Raw genomic sequence first — 16,825 nt, 5'->3', positions numbered from 1 at the left:
GTGGCCGAACCAAAGTCCTATACAACTGTAACATGACCTGCCAACTCTTGTACTCAATACCCCGTCCGATGAAGGAAAGCATGCCGTATTCCTTCTTGACCACTCTATTGACCTGCATTGCCACCTTCAGGGAACAATGGACCTGAACACCCAAATCTCTCTGTACATCAATTTTCCCCAGGACTTTTCCATTTACTGTATAATTCACTCTTGAATTGGATCTTCCAAAATGCATCACCTCGCATTTGCCCTGATTGAACTCCATCTGCCATTTCTCTGCCCAACTCTCCAGTCTATCTATATTCTGCTGTATTCTCTGACAGTCCCCTTCACTATCTGCTACTCCACCAATCTTAGTGTCGTCTGCAAACTTGCTAATCAGACCACCTATACTTTCCTCCAAATCATTTATGTATATCACAAACAACAGTGGTCCCAGCACGGATCCCTGTGGAACACCACTGGTCACACGTCTCCATTTTGAGAAACTCCCTTCCACTACTACTCTCTGTCTCCTGTTGCCCAGCCAGTTCTTTATCCATCTAGCTAGTACACCCTGGACCCCATGCGCCTTCACTTTCTCCATCAGCCTACCATGGGGAACCTTATCAAACGCCTTACTGAAGTCCATGTATATGACATCTACAGCCCTTCCCTCATCAATCAACTTTGTCACTTCCTCAAAGAATTCTATTAAGTTGGTAAGACATGACCTTCCCTGCACAAAACCATGTTGCCTATCACTGATAAGCCCATTTTCTTCCAGATGGGAATAGATCCTATCCCTCAGTATCTTCTCCAGCAGCTTCCCTACCACTGACGTCAGGCTCACCGGTCTATAATTACCTGGATTTTCCCTGCTACCCTTCTTAAGCAAGGGGACAACATTAGCAATTCTCCAGTCCTCCGGGACCTCACCCGTGTTTAAGGATGTTGCAAAGATATCTGTTAAGGCCCCAACTATTTCCTCTCTCGCTTCCCACAGTAACCTGGGATAGATCCCATCCGGACCTGGGGACTTGTCCACCTTAATGCCTTTTAGAATACCCAACACTTCCTCCCTCCTTATGCCGACTTGACCTAGAGTAATCAAACATCTGTCCCTAACCTCAACATCCTTCATGTCCCTCTCCTCGGTGAATACCGATGCAAAGTACTCGTTTAGAATCTCACCCATTTTCTCTGACTCCACGCATAACTTTCCTCCTTTGTCCTTGAGTGGGCCAATCCTTTCTCTAGTTACCCTCTTGCTCCTTATATATGAATAAAAGGCTTTGGGATTTTCCTTAACCCTGTTTGCTAAAGATATTTCATGACCCCTTTTAGCCCTCTTAATTCCTCGTTTCAGATTGCGCCTACAATCCCGATATTCTTTCAAAGCTTTGTCTTTCTTCAGCTGCCTAGACCTTATGTGTGCTTCCTTTTTCCTCTTAGCTAGTCTCACAATTTCACCTGTCATCCATGGTTCCCTAATCTTGCCATTTCTACCCCTCATTTTCACAGGAACATGTCTCTCCTGCACGCTAATCAACCTCTCTTTAAAAGCCTCCCACATATCAAAAGTGGATTTACCTTCAAACAGCTGCTCCCAATCTACATTCCCCAGCTCCTGCCGAATTTTGGTATAGTTGGCCTTCCCCCAATTTAGCACTCTTCCTTTAGGACCACTCTCGTCTTTGTCCATGAGTATTCTAAAACTTACGGAATTGTGATCACTATTCCCAAAGTAGTCCCCTACTGAAACGTCAACCACCTGGCCCGGCTCATTTCCCAACACCAGGTCGAGTATGGCCCCTTCCCGAGTTGGACTATTTACATACTGCTCTAGAAAACCCTCCTGGATGCTCCTTACAAATTCTGCTCCATCTAGACCTCTAACATTAAGTGAATCCCAGTCAATGTTGGGAAAATTAAAATCTCCTATCACCACCACCCTGTTGCTCCTACAGCTTTCCATAATCTGTTTACATATTTGTACCTCTATCTCACGCTCGCTGTTGGGTGGCCTGTAGTACAGCCCCAACGTTGTTACCGCACCCTTCCTATTTCTGAGTTCTGCCCATATTGCCTCACAGCTCGAGTCCTCCATAGTACCTTCCTTCAGCACAGCTGTGATATCCTCTTTGACCAGTAATGCAACTCCTCCACCCCTTTTACCTCCCTCTCTATCCCGCCTGAAGCATCGGTATCCTGGGGTATTTAGTTGCCAATCATGCCCTTCCCTTAACCAAGTCTCAGTAATAGCAATAACATCATACTCCCAGGTACTAATCCAAGCCCTAGGTTCATCTGCCTTACCTACTACGCTTCTTGCATTAAAACAAATACACCTCAGACCACCAGTCCCTTTGCTTTCATCATCTGCTCCCTGCCTACTCTTTCCCTTAGTCACGCTGACTTCATTATCTAGTTCCTTACAGGCTTTAGTTACTACATCCTTACTCTCCACTGACCTCCTTGGGTTCCCATCCCCCTGCCACATTAGTTTAAACCCTCCCCAACAGCGTTAGCAAAAGCACCCCCAAGGACATTGGTTCCAGTCCGGCCCAGGTGTGGACCATCCAATTTGTAATAGTCCCACCTCCCCCAGAACCGGTCCCAATGTCCCAAAAATCTGAACCTCTCCCTCCTGCACCATCTCTCAAGCCACGCATTCATCCTGACTATTCTTTCATTTCTACTCTGACTATCACGTGGCACTGGTAGCAATCCTGAGATTACTACCTCTGAGGTCCTACTTTTTAACTTGGCTCCTAACTCCCTAAATTCTGCTTGTAGGACCTCATCCCGTTATTTTCCTATATCATTGGTGCCTATGTGCACAACGACAACTGGCTGTTCACCCTCCCCCTTCAGAATGTTCTGCAGCCGATCTGAGACATCCCTGACCCGTGCACCTGGGAGGCAACATACCATTCGGGAGTCTCGTTTTCGACCACAGAACCGCCTATCTACTCCCCTTACAATCGAATCCCCTATGACTATAGCCCTTCCACTCTTTTTCCCGCCCTTCTGAACAGCAGAGCCAGCCACGGTGCCATGAACCTGGCTACTGCTGCCTTCCCCTTGATTGAGGGGAGAATTAATAAGTGTGCAAGATGATGAAAGACTTAGATAATGGGAACAGTTTTTCCTTGTCTAACTTAACAAATAGTACTAGGACTAGGGGATAGAGATTGAAAATTTTGGGCAAAAGATGCAGGGGGAATATGAGGAAGCACATTTTATGCAGTGTGTGGTAATGACCTAGAACTCGCTGCCCACAGGGTAGTGGAAGCAGAGACAAGGAAAGTATAGGTGGTCTGATTAGCAAGTTTGCAGATGACACTAAGATTGGTGGAGTAGCAGATAGTGAAGGGGACTGTCAGAGAATACAGCAGAATATAAATAGATTGGAGAGTTGGGCAGAGAAATGGCAGATGGAGTTCAATCAGGGCAAATGCGAGGTGATGAATTTTGGAAGATCCAATTCAAGAGTGAATTATACAGTAAATGGAAAAGTCCTGGGGAAAATTGATGTACAGAGAGATTTGGGTGTTCAGGTCCATTGTTCCCTGAAGGTGGCAACGCAGGTCAACAGAGTGGTCAAGAAGGCATACGGCATGCTTTCCTTCATCGGACAGGATATTGAGTACAAGGGTTGGCAGGTCATGTTACAGTTGTATAAGACTTTGGTTCGGCCACATTTGGAATACTGCGTGCAGTTCTGGTCGCCACATTACCAAAAGGATGTAGATGCTTTGGAGAGGGTGCAGAGGAGGTTCACCAGGATGTTGCCTGGTATGGAGGGCGCTAGCTATGAAGAGAGGTTGAGCAGATTAGGATTATTTTCATTAGAAAGACGGAGGTTGAGGGGGGATCTGATTGAGGTGTACAAAATCATGAGAGGTATAGACAGGGTGGATAGCAAGAAGCTTTTTCCCAGAGTGGGGGATTCAATTACTAGGGGTCACGAGTTCAGTGAGAGGGGAAAAGTTTAGGGGGGATATGCGTGGAAAGTTCTTTACGCAGAGGGTGGTGGGTGCCTGGAACGCGTTGCCAGCGGAGGTGGTAGACGCGGGCACGATAGCGTCTTTTAAGATGTATCTAGACAGATACATGAATGGGCAGGAAGCAAAGAGATACAGACCCTTAGAAAATAGGCGACATGTTTAGATAGAGGATCTGGATCGCCGCAGGCTTGGCGGGCCGAAGGGCCTGTTCCTGTGCTGTAATTTTCTTTGTTCTACAATCAATGACTTCAAGAGGAAGTTTTTTAGAATTAGAATATTACAGCGCAGTACAGGCCCTTCGGCCCTCGATGTTGCGCCGATCATCTGACCTACACTATTCCATTTACATCCATATGTCTATCCAATGACCACTTAAATGCCCTTAAAGTTGGCGAGTCTACTACTGTTGCAGGCAGGGCGTTCCACGCCCCTACTACTCTCTGCGTAAAGAAACTACCTCTGACATCTGTCCTATATCTTTCACCCCTCAACTTAAAGCTATGTCCCCTCGTGTTTGCCATCCTCATCCGAGGAAAAAGACTCTCACTATCCACCCTATCTAACCCTCTGATTATCTTGTATGTCTCTATTAAGTCACCTCTCCTCCTCCTTCTCTCTAACGAAAACAACCCCAAGTCCCTCAGCCTTTCCTCGTAAGACCTTCCTTCCATACCAGGCAACATCCTAGTAAATCTCCTCTGCACCCTTTCCAAAGCTTCGACATCCTTCCTATAATGCGGTGACCAGAACTGCACGCAATACTCCAGGTGCGGCCTCACCAGAGTTTTGTACAGCTGCATCATGACCCCGTGGCTCTGAAACTCGATCCCCCTACTAATAAAGGCTAACACACCATATGCCTTCTTAACAGCCCTATTAACCTGGGTAGCAACTTTCAGGGATTTATGTACCTGGATACCAAGATCTCTCTGCTCATCTACACTACCAAGAATCTTCCCATTAGCCCAGTACTCTGCATTGCTGTTACTCCTTCCAAAGTGAATCACCTCACACTTCTCCGCATTAAACTCCATTTGCCATCTCTCAGCCCAGCTCTGCAGCCTATCTATGTCCCTCTGTACCCTACAACACCCTTCGACACTATCCACAACTCCACCGACCTTCGTGTCATCCGCAAATTTACTAACCCACCCTTCTACACCCTCATCCAGGTCGTTTATAAAAATGACAAACAGCAGTGGCCCCAAAACAGAACCTTGCGGTACACCACTAGTAACTAAACTCCAGGATGAACATTTGCCATCAACCACCACCCTCTGTCTTCTTTCAGCTAGCCAATTTCTGATCCAAAGCTCTAAATCACCTTCAACCCCATACTTCCGTATTTTCTGCAATAGCCTACCGTGGGGAACCTTATCAAACGCCTTACTGAAATCCATATACACCACATCCACGGCTTTACCCTCATCCACCTGTTTGGTCACCTTCTCGAAAAACTCAATAAGGTTTGTGAGGCACGACTTACCTTTCACAAAACCGTGCTGACTATCGCAAATCAACTTATTCTTTTCAAGATGATTATAAATCCTGTCTCTTATAACCTTTTCCAACATTTTACCCACAACCGAAGTAAGGCTCACAGGTCTATAATTACCAGGGCTGTCTCTACTCCCCTTCTTGAACAAGGGGACAACATTTGCTATCCTCCAGTCCTCCGGCACTACTCCTGTCGACAATGACGACTTGAAGATCAACAACAACGGCTCTGCAATCTCCTCCCTGGCTTCCCAGAGAATCCTAGGATAAATCCCATCTGGCCCAGGGGACTTATCTATTTTCACTCTTTCCAAAATTGCTAACACCTCCTCCTTGTGAATCTCAATCCCATCTAGCCTAGTAGGCTGTATCTCAGTAATCTCCTCGGCAACATTTTCTTTCTCTACTGTAAATACTGACGAAAAATATTCATTTAACGCTTCCCCTATCTCCTCTGATTCCGCACACAACTTCCCACTACTATCCTTGATTGGCCCTGTTCTAACTCTTATCATTCGTTTATTCCTGATATACCTATAGAAAGCCTTAGGGTTTTCTTTGATCCTATCCGCCAATGACTTCTCGTGTCCTCTCCTTGCTCTTCTTAGCCCTCCCTTTAGATCCTTCCTGGCTAGCTTGTAACTCTCAAGTTGGATGGTCACCTGAGAGAAATAGACTCGCAGGGCTACGGGAATTGAGCGGGGGAGTGGGACTGACTGGACTGCTCATGGAAAGCTGGCATGGACTCAATGGGCCAAATGATAAAAGCAAAATTCTGCGGATGCTGGTAATCTGAAATAAAACAAAGTGCTGGAAGTACTCAGCTGGTCTGGCAGCATCTGTGGAGACAGAAACAGAGCCAATGTTGAAATGGCCTCCTTCTGTGCCATAAATAACTCGATGATGCCATCTCATCTTGCTGTGGAACTCATTTTGAGCCAGACAAAGCCCATGGGATCCAGGGAAATGTAGCAAATGTACAAAATTTGCTCAGTGACAGGAAACTGAACTCCAGAGGTGGGCTGATAAGTGCTAAGTAAGAGTCACACCACACAAGTGCCAATGGTCATCTCCAACAAGAGGGAATCTAACCATCTCCCCATGACATTCAACGGCATTACCATTGCTGAATCCCCCACTATCAACATCCTAGGGGCTACCATTGACCAGAAACTGAACTGGAGTAGCCATATAAATACCGTAGCTACAAGAGCAGGTCAGAGGCTCGGAATCCTGCAATGAGTAACTCACCTCCTGACTCCCCACAGCTTGTACACCATCTACAAGGCACAAGTCAGGAGTGTGATGCAATACTCTCCACTTGCCTGGATGGGTGCAGCTCCAACAACACTCAAGAAGCTCGACAACATCCAGGACAAAGCAGCCCGCTTGATTGGCACACTATCCACAAACATTCACTCCCTCCACCACCGACGCACAATGGCAGCAGTGTGTACCATCTACAAGATGAACTGCAGCAATGCACCAAGACTCCTTAGACAGCACCTTCCAAACCCACAACCTCTACCAACTAGAAGGACAAGGGCAGCAAATACATGGGAACACCACCACCTGCAAGTTCTCCTCCAAACCACACACCGTCTTGACTTGGAACTATATCACCGTTCCTTCACTGTTGCGGGGTCAAAATCCTGTAACTCCCTTCCTAACAGCACTGTGGGTGTACCTACCCACATGGACTGCAGAGGTTCAAGGCAGCAGCTCATCACCACCTTACCACCTTCTCAAGGGCAATTAAGGATGGGCAATAAACGCTGGCCTGGCCAGCAATGTCCAAATCCCAGGAACGAATAAAAAAAAAGGGTAATTGTTGACGGGTGTTTTTGCAACTGGAGGGCTGTTTCCAGTGGTGTCCTGCAGGGCTCCATACTGGGTCCCCTGCTTTTTGTGGTTTATATTAACGATTTTGATGTAAATGTAAGGGGATGATCAAAAGGTTTGCAGACAACACAAAGATTGGCCATGTGGTAGACAGCAAGGAGGATAGCTGTAGACTGCAGGAAGATATCGATGAACGGGTCAGGTGGGTGGAAAAGTGGCAAATGGAATTCAACTTGGAGAAGTGTGAGGTGATGCATTTGGGGAGGTCAAAAAAGGCAAAGGAATACAAGATTAGTGGAAGAATGCTGATAAGTGTAGAAGAAGTGAGCAACCTTGGAGTGAATGTCCACAGATCGCTGAAGGTAGCAGGACTGGTCAATAAATTGGTTAAGATGGCATATGGAATCCTTTCCCTTATTAGCCGAGGAATAGAATATAAGAGAAGGGATTTTATGCTGGAACTGTATAACTCATTGGTGAGGCTACAACTTGAGTACTGTGTGCTGTTCTGGTCACCTCATTACAAAAAGGCTGTAATTGCACTAGAGAGGGTACAGAGGAGATTTATGAGGATGTTGCCAGCTCTGGAAAAATGCAGCTCTGATGAAAGATTGGATAGGCTGGGGTTGTTCTCCTTGGAACAGAGAAGGCTGAGGGGAGATCTGATTGAAATGTACAAAATTGTGAGGGGCTTGCAGAGTGGATGTGAAGGGCCTATTTACATTAGCAGAGGGATCAGTGACTAGGGGATATCGAATTAAAGTGATTGGTACAAAGATTAAAGGGGAGATGAGAAAAACTTTTTCACCCATAGGGTGATGGAGGTCTGGAATTCACTGTCTGAAAGGGTAGTAGAGACAGAAACACTGAACTCATATAAAAGGCGTCTGGATTCTATTGCATTGCCATATAGAGCAAAAGGGTCCGCTGTTAGACCCCTGCTACATCAGTTGATCTCAGACTGGGGTCAATTGAGCCAGGACAGGGCAGAGGAAAACCAACAGAGTTAAAATTTTGATAACAATCCAGAAGGGAACGGCGGACAGCATCAGTCTCAGCTCATTGTCAAATGGCCAGCAGGAGCCAATGCTGAAACACGTACAACAACTGGAGTGATTTGGAGGCAACAAGAGAGCTGCTGACATCCTTCGGCCCATTTCAGAACTTGGGGGAGCGGTGGGGAGGGGAACAATAGAAATGTTACTACTGTTATTGAGGAATGTAACAGAATTGTGCAGGCCAGTTGTGCTGTAGAGGAAGTGCCTGGCTGCCAGAAGATGCTAGTCCTCTCGTTCTCGCTGTCCAGTGTAGGGAGAAAGTATAGCACTACACATCACACCATTATGCCTGGTGGGATTTCAAAGTGAAGCATGTCCGTTCCTTGGCTCCAAAAGCATTAATGGTCCTAATTCCCCCCAGCCCCTGTTCCCAGTCCTACTACCACAATCTTTCCTTCAGAATTCTCAGTGTGGAAGAAGCCCTTTGACAGAAAGGCCAACCCCAGCAACAAAACTTCTAAGGAGTTAGTCACAGCACAGTATAAACATCCACCATTCAAACTGCCATAGTGGAAATTTTTGGTTTATAATGATTTTTGCTATTTCAAGTTCCTTTACTGATTTCTCACTAATTGTTTAATGTTTGCCAAAGCTGAGCAAATATTTTTGTCAAGAAAACATAATTCAGGCAATAACTGCACAATGAAATGGAAATAACAAAAGGTGATGATAGATTCTGGTTTTATGTTTGACAGTACAAAAATAAAATACTTAATCAGCATGTTCATGATGGGCCCATTAAATATCTAATTCACAGACAGTAACACGTACACTGCAATGGGTAAGATTATCCTCGACAGCAGGTGTGTGCAGGAGGTTTCAACCAACGCAATCCGACAGTCCATCGAAGTATCATGCACCTCATGCCTTGTACTTCTCCCTTCCCTTTTCACTGATTACACAAATATGCTGAAAGAGAAAATAAGTTATATCAAGTGATATCAATGTTTTGGTTGAGTGGGCGGAAAAGTGGCAAATGGAATTCAATCCGGAGAAGTGTGAGGTAATGCATTTGGGGAGGGCAAATAAAGTGTTGGAATAGACAATAAACGGGAGAATATTGAGAGGGGTGGAAGAAGTGAGAGACCATGGAGTGCATGTTCACAGGTCCCTGAAGGTGGCAGGACAGGTAGATAGATTAGTGAAGAAGGCTAAGGAATGCTTTCCTTTATTGGCCGAGGTATAGAAGTCAAAAGCAGGGATGTAATGCTGGACCGTATAAAACACTGGTTAGGCCACAGCTGGAGTCTTGCATACAGTTCTGGTCACCACATTACAGGAAGGACATAATTGCTCTGGAGAGAGTACAGAGGAGATTTACAAGAATGTTGCCAGGGCTTGAAGGTTGCAGCTATGAGGAAAGATTGAATAGGTTGGGGTTGTTTTCTCTGGAACTGAAGAGGCTGAGGGGTGACTTAATTGAGGTGTACAAAATTATGAGGAGCCTAGATAGAGTGGACAGGAAGGACCTGTTTCCCTTGGCAGGGAGATCAGTTACTGGGAGCACAGATTTAAGGTGATTTGGTAGCTGGATTAGAGGGGACACGAGACCCAGAGGGTGGTGGGTGTCTGGAATTCACTGCCAGGAATGGTGGTGGAGGCAGAAACCCTCAATTCTTTTAGAAGGTACCTGGACATGCACCTGAGGTGCTGTATCCTGCGGGGCTATGGACCAGGTGCTGGAAGGTGGGATTAAATTGGGCGGATAGTTTATTCGGCTGGCGCAGACACGATGGGCTGAACGGTCTCCTTCTGCGCTGTATTTTTTCTATGGTCCTAAGTAAAAGTGTCACCGGCACCTGGAGATCAATGCTGGGACTGTCACTGTGTCAAATTTACACCAACGACCTGGATTTCAATTTAATGTAGTCAAGCAGAGAGAATTTACACAGGAGGAAATGCACACATGCTCCATGAATGGTGAAATATCTAAGGATGGAGCCTTCATGTCCAACCAGCTCAAAGCAGCAATGAAAAAAACCAACAGAATGTTAATTATATTGTCAACATTGTACAATACAAGCTGGAGAAAGCAGTGATCAAACTGTACAGGGCTCTGGCCAGACCCACCTCGAGCACTGTGTCCAGCTCTGGCCAGACCCACCTTGAGCACTGTGTCCAGCTCTGGCCAGACCCACCTTAAGCACTGTGTTCAGCTCTGGCCAGACCCACTTTGAGCACTGTGTCCAGCTCTGGCCAGACCCACTTTGAGCACTGTGTCCAGCTCTGGCCAGACCCACTTTGAGCACTGTGTCCAGCTCTGGTTACTGAGATACAAAGGGGAGATTCTAACACTGAAGCTGAACAGTGAGGAACCACAAGGCCGGTTCCTGATGTCAGGATTTGAGTTATGGATAAAGACTAGAGAGATCTGGGCTATTCAGCTCTGAGAGGAGATGTCTGAGGATGATTTTATTGAGGTTAATGAGATGGTTAAACTAAATTCAGAAAATGATTTAAAATTGGGAGAGTAGGTCAGTCGGACACAGTTTCAAACCAGCAAAAATTGTATTTACAAAGTATTTACAGCACAGAAACAGGCCATTTGATCCAACTCGTCCGTGCCAGTGTTTAGCATCCTCTCATCCTACTTCATCGAACCCCATCATATCCTTCCATTCTCTCTCCCTCATATATTCAGGGAAAATATAAATTTAAGACTGGGATGAGAAAATTTTCTTCACAGGGAGCACAAAGAATACTTGGACAGATGTCCAGATCGAGGAATACAAGTGGAAACCCTAAATTCTTTTAACAATCATTGAATGATACAATGGGGCAATGTAGAGCCTTTCTCGAAGGATGAAAGAAGATGGGCCAAATGGCCATGCTCACTAGTGACTACTTTGTGGTTTGTGAAGTAGAGTGATGGCGATTTCCATCTGTAACTAGGAAGATGTTAGGCATCTGCTATCAATGAATTGTAGCTAAATCAGCTTTAGAATTGCAACCTAAAGCCCCCAAATATTTGATAATTGGAATGAAACTGTGCAGAAGCTACCTGGAGAAGCTCAGTGCAATGGAGCAATGTTATGGGCCTGCATCTACTTCACAAAAACAGTGGCATGAGGAGAGTCTCAGCTGAACAGATCTAGAGACAGGGTAGAGTGCTGGCTTCTGTCAAAGTGGCCACTGCCCCTCCTCCCTCCACCCTGAACTCTCCCCATCACCCCGTGCCCATCTCCCCATCACTCCAGTTAGCAGAGTGTCTGGGTTACAATTTATACACAATGCAAAAATTCAGAGACAGTAATAAATGAAATCAGAGGGATGGGGAAATGGGGATATTTATTTAATATTCAAATACAAACCTCATTTTGAGATCCAACCTTCAATTAAACAATAAAAATGAATAGACTTGGGGGTACAGGGCACAATTTCAAAATCTGCAGATCACACAAAACTTGGGAGTATTGTAAACTGTGAGGACAGTGATAGACTTCAAGAGGACACAGGCTGTTGAAATGGACAGAAATGTGGCAGAGAACTGTGAAGTGATACATTTTGGTAGGAAGAATGAGCAGAGGCAATATAAAATAAAGGATACAATTCTAAAGGAGGTGCAGGAACAGGGAGACCTGGAGGGAAACGTGCACAAATCATTGAAGGTGGCAGGGCAGGTTGTGAGAGTGGTTAAAAAGGCATATGGGATTTTGAACTTTATAAATAGAGGCATAGAGTACAAAAGCAAGAAAGTTATGATGAGCCTTTATACAACACTGGTTCGGCCTTGATTGGAGTGTTGTCTCCAATTCTGGGCAGTGCATTTTAGGAAGGATGTGAAGGCTTTAGAGAGGGTGCAGAAAAGATTTACGAGAATGGTTCCAGGGATAAGAGACTTCAGTTACATGGATAGACTGAAGAAGATGGGCTTCTTCCCCTTGGAGAAGAGAAGGTTGAGAAGTGATTTGATAGAGGTTTGCAAAATCATGAGGGGTCTGGACAGAGTGGACAGAGAGAAACTGTCCCCCATTGACAGAAGGGTCAAGACCCAGAGGGCACAGATTTAAAGTGACTGGCAAAAGAACCAAAGGCAACATGAGGAAAAACTTTTTTTGCACAGCGAGTGGTTAAAATCTGGAATGCCCTGCCTGAGTGTGTCGGGGAGGCAGATTCAATTGTGGCTTTCAAAAGGGAATTCAATAAGAACCTGAAGAGAAAACATTTGCAGGGCTATGTTGGAAGGAGAGTAGGACCAGCTAAATTGCTCTTAGAGAGAGGCAGCATAGACTTGATGGGCTGAATGGCACCCTTCTGTGCTGTAATCATTCTTTGATTCACGAATATGCAGTTCCAAATTATAGATTGTGAATTACTTACATTCAGGTCTCTGAAGTATTCATTATAATCAAGTGCGTATCCAACCACAAACTTGTCGGGAACTTCAAAACCAACAACTGTAAGTAAAGTGAGGTGAGTGAAACATTTGCAAATGACAATAAATAAGAAGATTAAAATGGCAATGAAATTAGACTTGCTGCAACTCCCCCAATACTGTAACCCGCAGGGACTTGAACTCCATGACAGTGGGCACACAAGGGCCCTGACCCTGCCCCTCACCCTCGACAACAATGCTGTATTGAACCTACTTTTTTTCTGAATTGTTTTTATTTATTGCCCATCCCCAATTGCCCTCGAGAAGGTGGTGGTGAGCTGCCTTCTTGAACCGCTGCAGTCCATGTGGGGTAGGTACACCCACAGTGCTGTTAGGGAGGGAGTTCCAGGGTTTTGACCCAGCGACAGTGAAGAAACGGCGATATAGTTCCAAGTCACTTGGGAGGGGAACTTACAGGTGATGGTGTTCCCATGCATTTGCTGCCCTTGTCCTTGTAGGTGGTAGAGGTTGTGGGTTTGGAAGGTGCTGTCAAAGGAGCCTTGGTGAATTGCTGCAGTGCATCTTGTAGATGGTACACACTGCTGCCATTGTGCGTCAGTGGTGGAGGGAGTAAATGTTGAAGATGGTAGATGGTGTTCCAATCAAGCGGGCTGCTTTGTCCTGGATGGTGTCAAGCTTCTTGAGTGTTGTTGGAGCTGCACCCATCCAGGCAAGAGCAGAGTATTCCATCACATTCCTGACTTGTGCCTTGTAGATGATGAACAGACTTTGGGGAGTGAGGTGGTGAGTTACTTGTCAAAGGATTCCTAGCCTCTGACCTGCTCTTTTTTTTTTAAAAGAGAGATACAGCACTGAAACAGGCCCTTTGGCCAGAGTCTGTGCTGACCAACAACCACCCATTTATACTGATCCCATATTCCCACATTAATCCCATATTCTCTACCACATCCCCACCACCTACCTACACAAGGGGCAATTTACAATGGTCAATTTACCTATCAACCTGCAAGTCTTTGGCTGTGGGAGGAAACCGGAGCACCCGGTGGAAACCCACGCAGCCACAGAGGGAACTTGCAAACTCCGCACAGGCAGTACCCAGAACCGAACCCGGGTCGCTGGAGCTGCGAGGCTGCGGTGCTAACCACTGCGCCACTGTGCTGCCCTCTATTTATATGGCTACTCCAGTTCAGTTTCTGGTCAATGGCAACCCCCAAGATGTTGATAGTGGGGGATTCAGCGATTGTAATGTCATTGAAAGTCAAGGGGAGATGGTTAGATTCTCTTGTTGGAGATGGTCTTTGCCTGGCACTTGTGTGGCGCGGATGCTACTTGCCACTTATCAGCCCAAGCCTGGATATGTTCCAGGTTTTGCTGCATTTCTACACGGACTGCTTCAGTATCTGAGGAGTCGCGAATGGTGCTGAACATTGTGCATCCCCACTTCTGACCTTATGACTGAAGGAAGGTCATTGATGAAGCAGCTAAAGATGGTTGGGCCGAGGACACTACCCTGAGGAACTCCTGCACTGATCTCCTGGAGCTGAGATGATTGACCTCCAACAACCACAACCATCTTCCTTTGTGCTAGGTTTGACTCCTATCAGCAGAGAGTTTTCCCCCTGATTCCCACTGACTCCAGTTTTGCTCGGGCTCCTTGTTGCCATACTCGGTCAAATGCTGCCTTGATGTCAAGGGCAGTCACTCTCACCTCACCTCTTGGGTTCAGCTCTTTTGTCCATGTTTGAACCAAGGCTGTAACGAGGTCTGGAGTTGAGTGGCCCTGGCGGAACCCAAACTGAGGGTCACTGAGCAGGTTATTGCTAAGCAAGTGCCGCTTGATAGCACTGTTGATGGCATCTTCCATCACAACTGATGATCATAAGTAGACTGATGGAGCGGTAATTGGCCGGGTTGGATTTGTCCTGCTTTTTGTGTACAGGACATACCTGGGCAATTTTCCACATTGCCCGGTAGATGCCAGTGTTGTAGCTGGACTGGAACAGCTTGGCTAGGGGCGCGGCAAGTTCTGGAGCACTGGTCTTCAGTACTATTGCCGGAATATTGTCAGGGCCCATAGCCTTTGCAGTATCCAGTGCCTTCAGTCGTTTCTTGATATCAAGTGGAATGAATCGAATTGCATCTGTTATGCTGGGGACCTCAGGAGGAGGCCGAGATAGATCATGCATTCAGCACTTCTGGCTGAAGATTGTTGCAAATGCTTCAGCCTTATCTTTCGCACGGATGTGCTGGGCTCGCCCATCATTGAGAATGGGGATATTTGTGGAGCCACCTCCTCCAGTTAGTTGTTTAATTGTCCACCACCATTCACAACTGGATGTGGCAGGACTGCAGAGCTTAGATCTGATCCGTTGGTTGTGGGATCGCTTAGCTTTGTCTTTCGCATGCTGCTAATGCTGTTTGGAACGCAAGTAGTCCTGAGTTGTAGCTTCACCAGGTTGACACCTCATTTTGAGGTATGCCTGGTGCTGCTCCTGGCATGCCCTCCTGCTCTCTTCATTGAACCAGGGTTGGTCTCCTGGCTTGATGGTAATGGTAGAATGGGGGATATGCCGGGCCATGAGGTTACAGATTGTGGTTGAATGCAATTCTGCTGATGGCCCACAACACCTCATGGATGCCCAGTTTTGCATTGCTAGATCTGTTCGAAATCTATCCCATTCAGCATGGTGGTAGTGCCACACAGCACGATGGAGGGTATCCTCAATGTGAACACAAGACTTCGTCTCAAGGACTGTGCAGTGGTCACTTCTATCAATACTGTCATGGACAGATGCATCTGCGACAGGCAGATTGGTGAGGTCGATGTCAAGTATGTTTTTCCCTCTTGTTGGTTCCCTCATCAGACCCAGTCTAGCAGCAATGCCCTTTAGGACTCGGCCAGCTCGGTCAGTATTGGTGCTACCAAGTCACTCTTGGTGATGGGCATTGAAATCCCCCACCCAGAGTACATTCTGCGCCCTTGCCACCCTCAGTGCTTCCTCCAAGTGGTGTTCAACATAGAGGAGTACTGACTCATCAGCTGAGGGGGTGGGGTTGGGGGTTTGGGGGGGGGTAGGGAGATGGCGGGGTGGTCAGTTGTAATCAGCAGAAGGCTTCCTTGCCCATGTTTGACCTGATACCATGAGACTTCATGGGGCCTAGAGTCGATGTTGAGGGCTCCCAGGACAACTTCTTCCCGACTGTATACCACTGTGCCCCCACCTCTGCTGCGTCTGTCCTGCTAGTGGGACAGGACATACCCGGGGATGGAGATGGCAGTATCTGGGACATTGTCTGTCAGGTATGGGTTGCATTAGAGTGCTACAATGGAAGTTTGGTAACTGAGGAGGTTCGGTAAGGAGGAAGCGAGGAGCTCCTTTCATTGCCTACCTTTCCTCAGAGTGAGGGGAGCCAAGAGCTTCCGAACAGCACAGCTGACTGGGAGAAGACTCGGAGGACAGAGTTTCCGGATCGGTAAGTATAAAAAACTTACCTCTGGTAAAAAAGCTGAAAGTGACGTCACAGGAAAGCTGTGACCTGATTGGCTGGAAGAATTTTTTTTTTACTGAATTTGAAAATAAAACATTGATAAAAATTGATTAAAACCCTAATTAACGAATTAATAAGTAGAGTAACTAAACCAGAGGGAGGAGATTACTGTATTTACTTAGCATTTAATATTTATAGTAGGAATCTAGCACAATGGGCGGCACAGTGGCGCAGTGGTTAGCACCGCAGCCTCACAGCTCCAGGGACCCGGGTTCGATTCTGGGTACTGCCTGTGCGGAGTTTGCAAGTTCTCCCTGTGTCTGCGTGGGTTTTCGCCGGGTGCTCTGGTTTCCTCCCACATCCAAAGACTTGCAGGTGATAGGTAAATTGGCCATTGTAAATTGCCCCTAGTGTAGGGAGGTGATAGGGAATATGGGATTACTGTAGGATTAGTATAAATGGGTGGTTCTTGGTCGGCACAGACTCGGTGGGCCGAAGGGCCTGTTTCAGTGCTGTATCTCTAAATAAAATTAAAAAAATAAGCACTAGAGACCATATAGTTAATTATAACAATTTGGTAAGGATTTAATAAGTATTTATTTATTTTAAAT

General features: G+C 46.3%; 1 protein-coding gene across 2 annotated transcripts in view; it reads right to left on the bottom strand.

The window, feature by feature from the left end:
• Window positions 1-9,053: 9,053 nt before the first annotated feature.
• The window catches only part of hprt1 (hypoxanthine phosphoribosyltransferase 1), a 117,734-nt gene continuing 109,962 nt past the window's right edge, over window positions 9,054-16,825 (bottom strand). For both annotated transcript variants that reach the window (XM_068047051.1, XM_068047052.1), the window contains 2 exons: window positions 12,710-12,786; window positions 9,054-9,298 (listed from right to left, as the gene is read on the bottom strand). In XM_068047051.1, the coding sequence (XP_067903152.1) occupies window positions 9,251-9,298; window positions 12,710-12,786 (125 nt within the window). In that variant the 3' untranslated portion in view covers window positions 9,054-9,250. The remainder of the gene's footprint in view (window positions 9,299-12,709; window positions 12,787-16,825) is intronic.

Source organism: Heterodontus francisci, chromosome 15 (assembly GCF_036365525.1).
Source record: "Heterodontus francisci isolate sHetFra1 chromosome 15, sHetFra1.hap1, whole genome shotgun sequence".
Taxonomy (NCBI): Eukaryota; Metazoa; Chordata; class Chondrichthyes; order Heterodontiformes; family Heterodontidae; genus Heterodontus; species Heterodontus francisci.
Note: the sequence above shows the minus strand (reverse complement) of the source record. Positions and strands in the feature narration are given on the sequence as shown.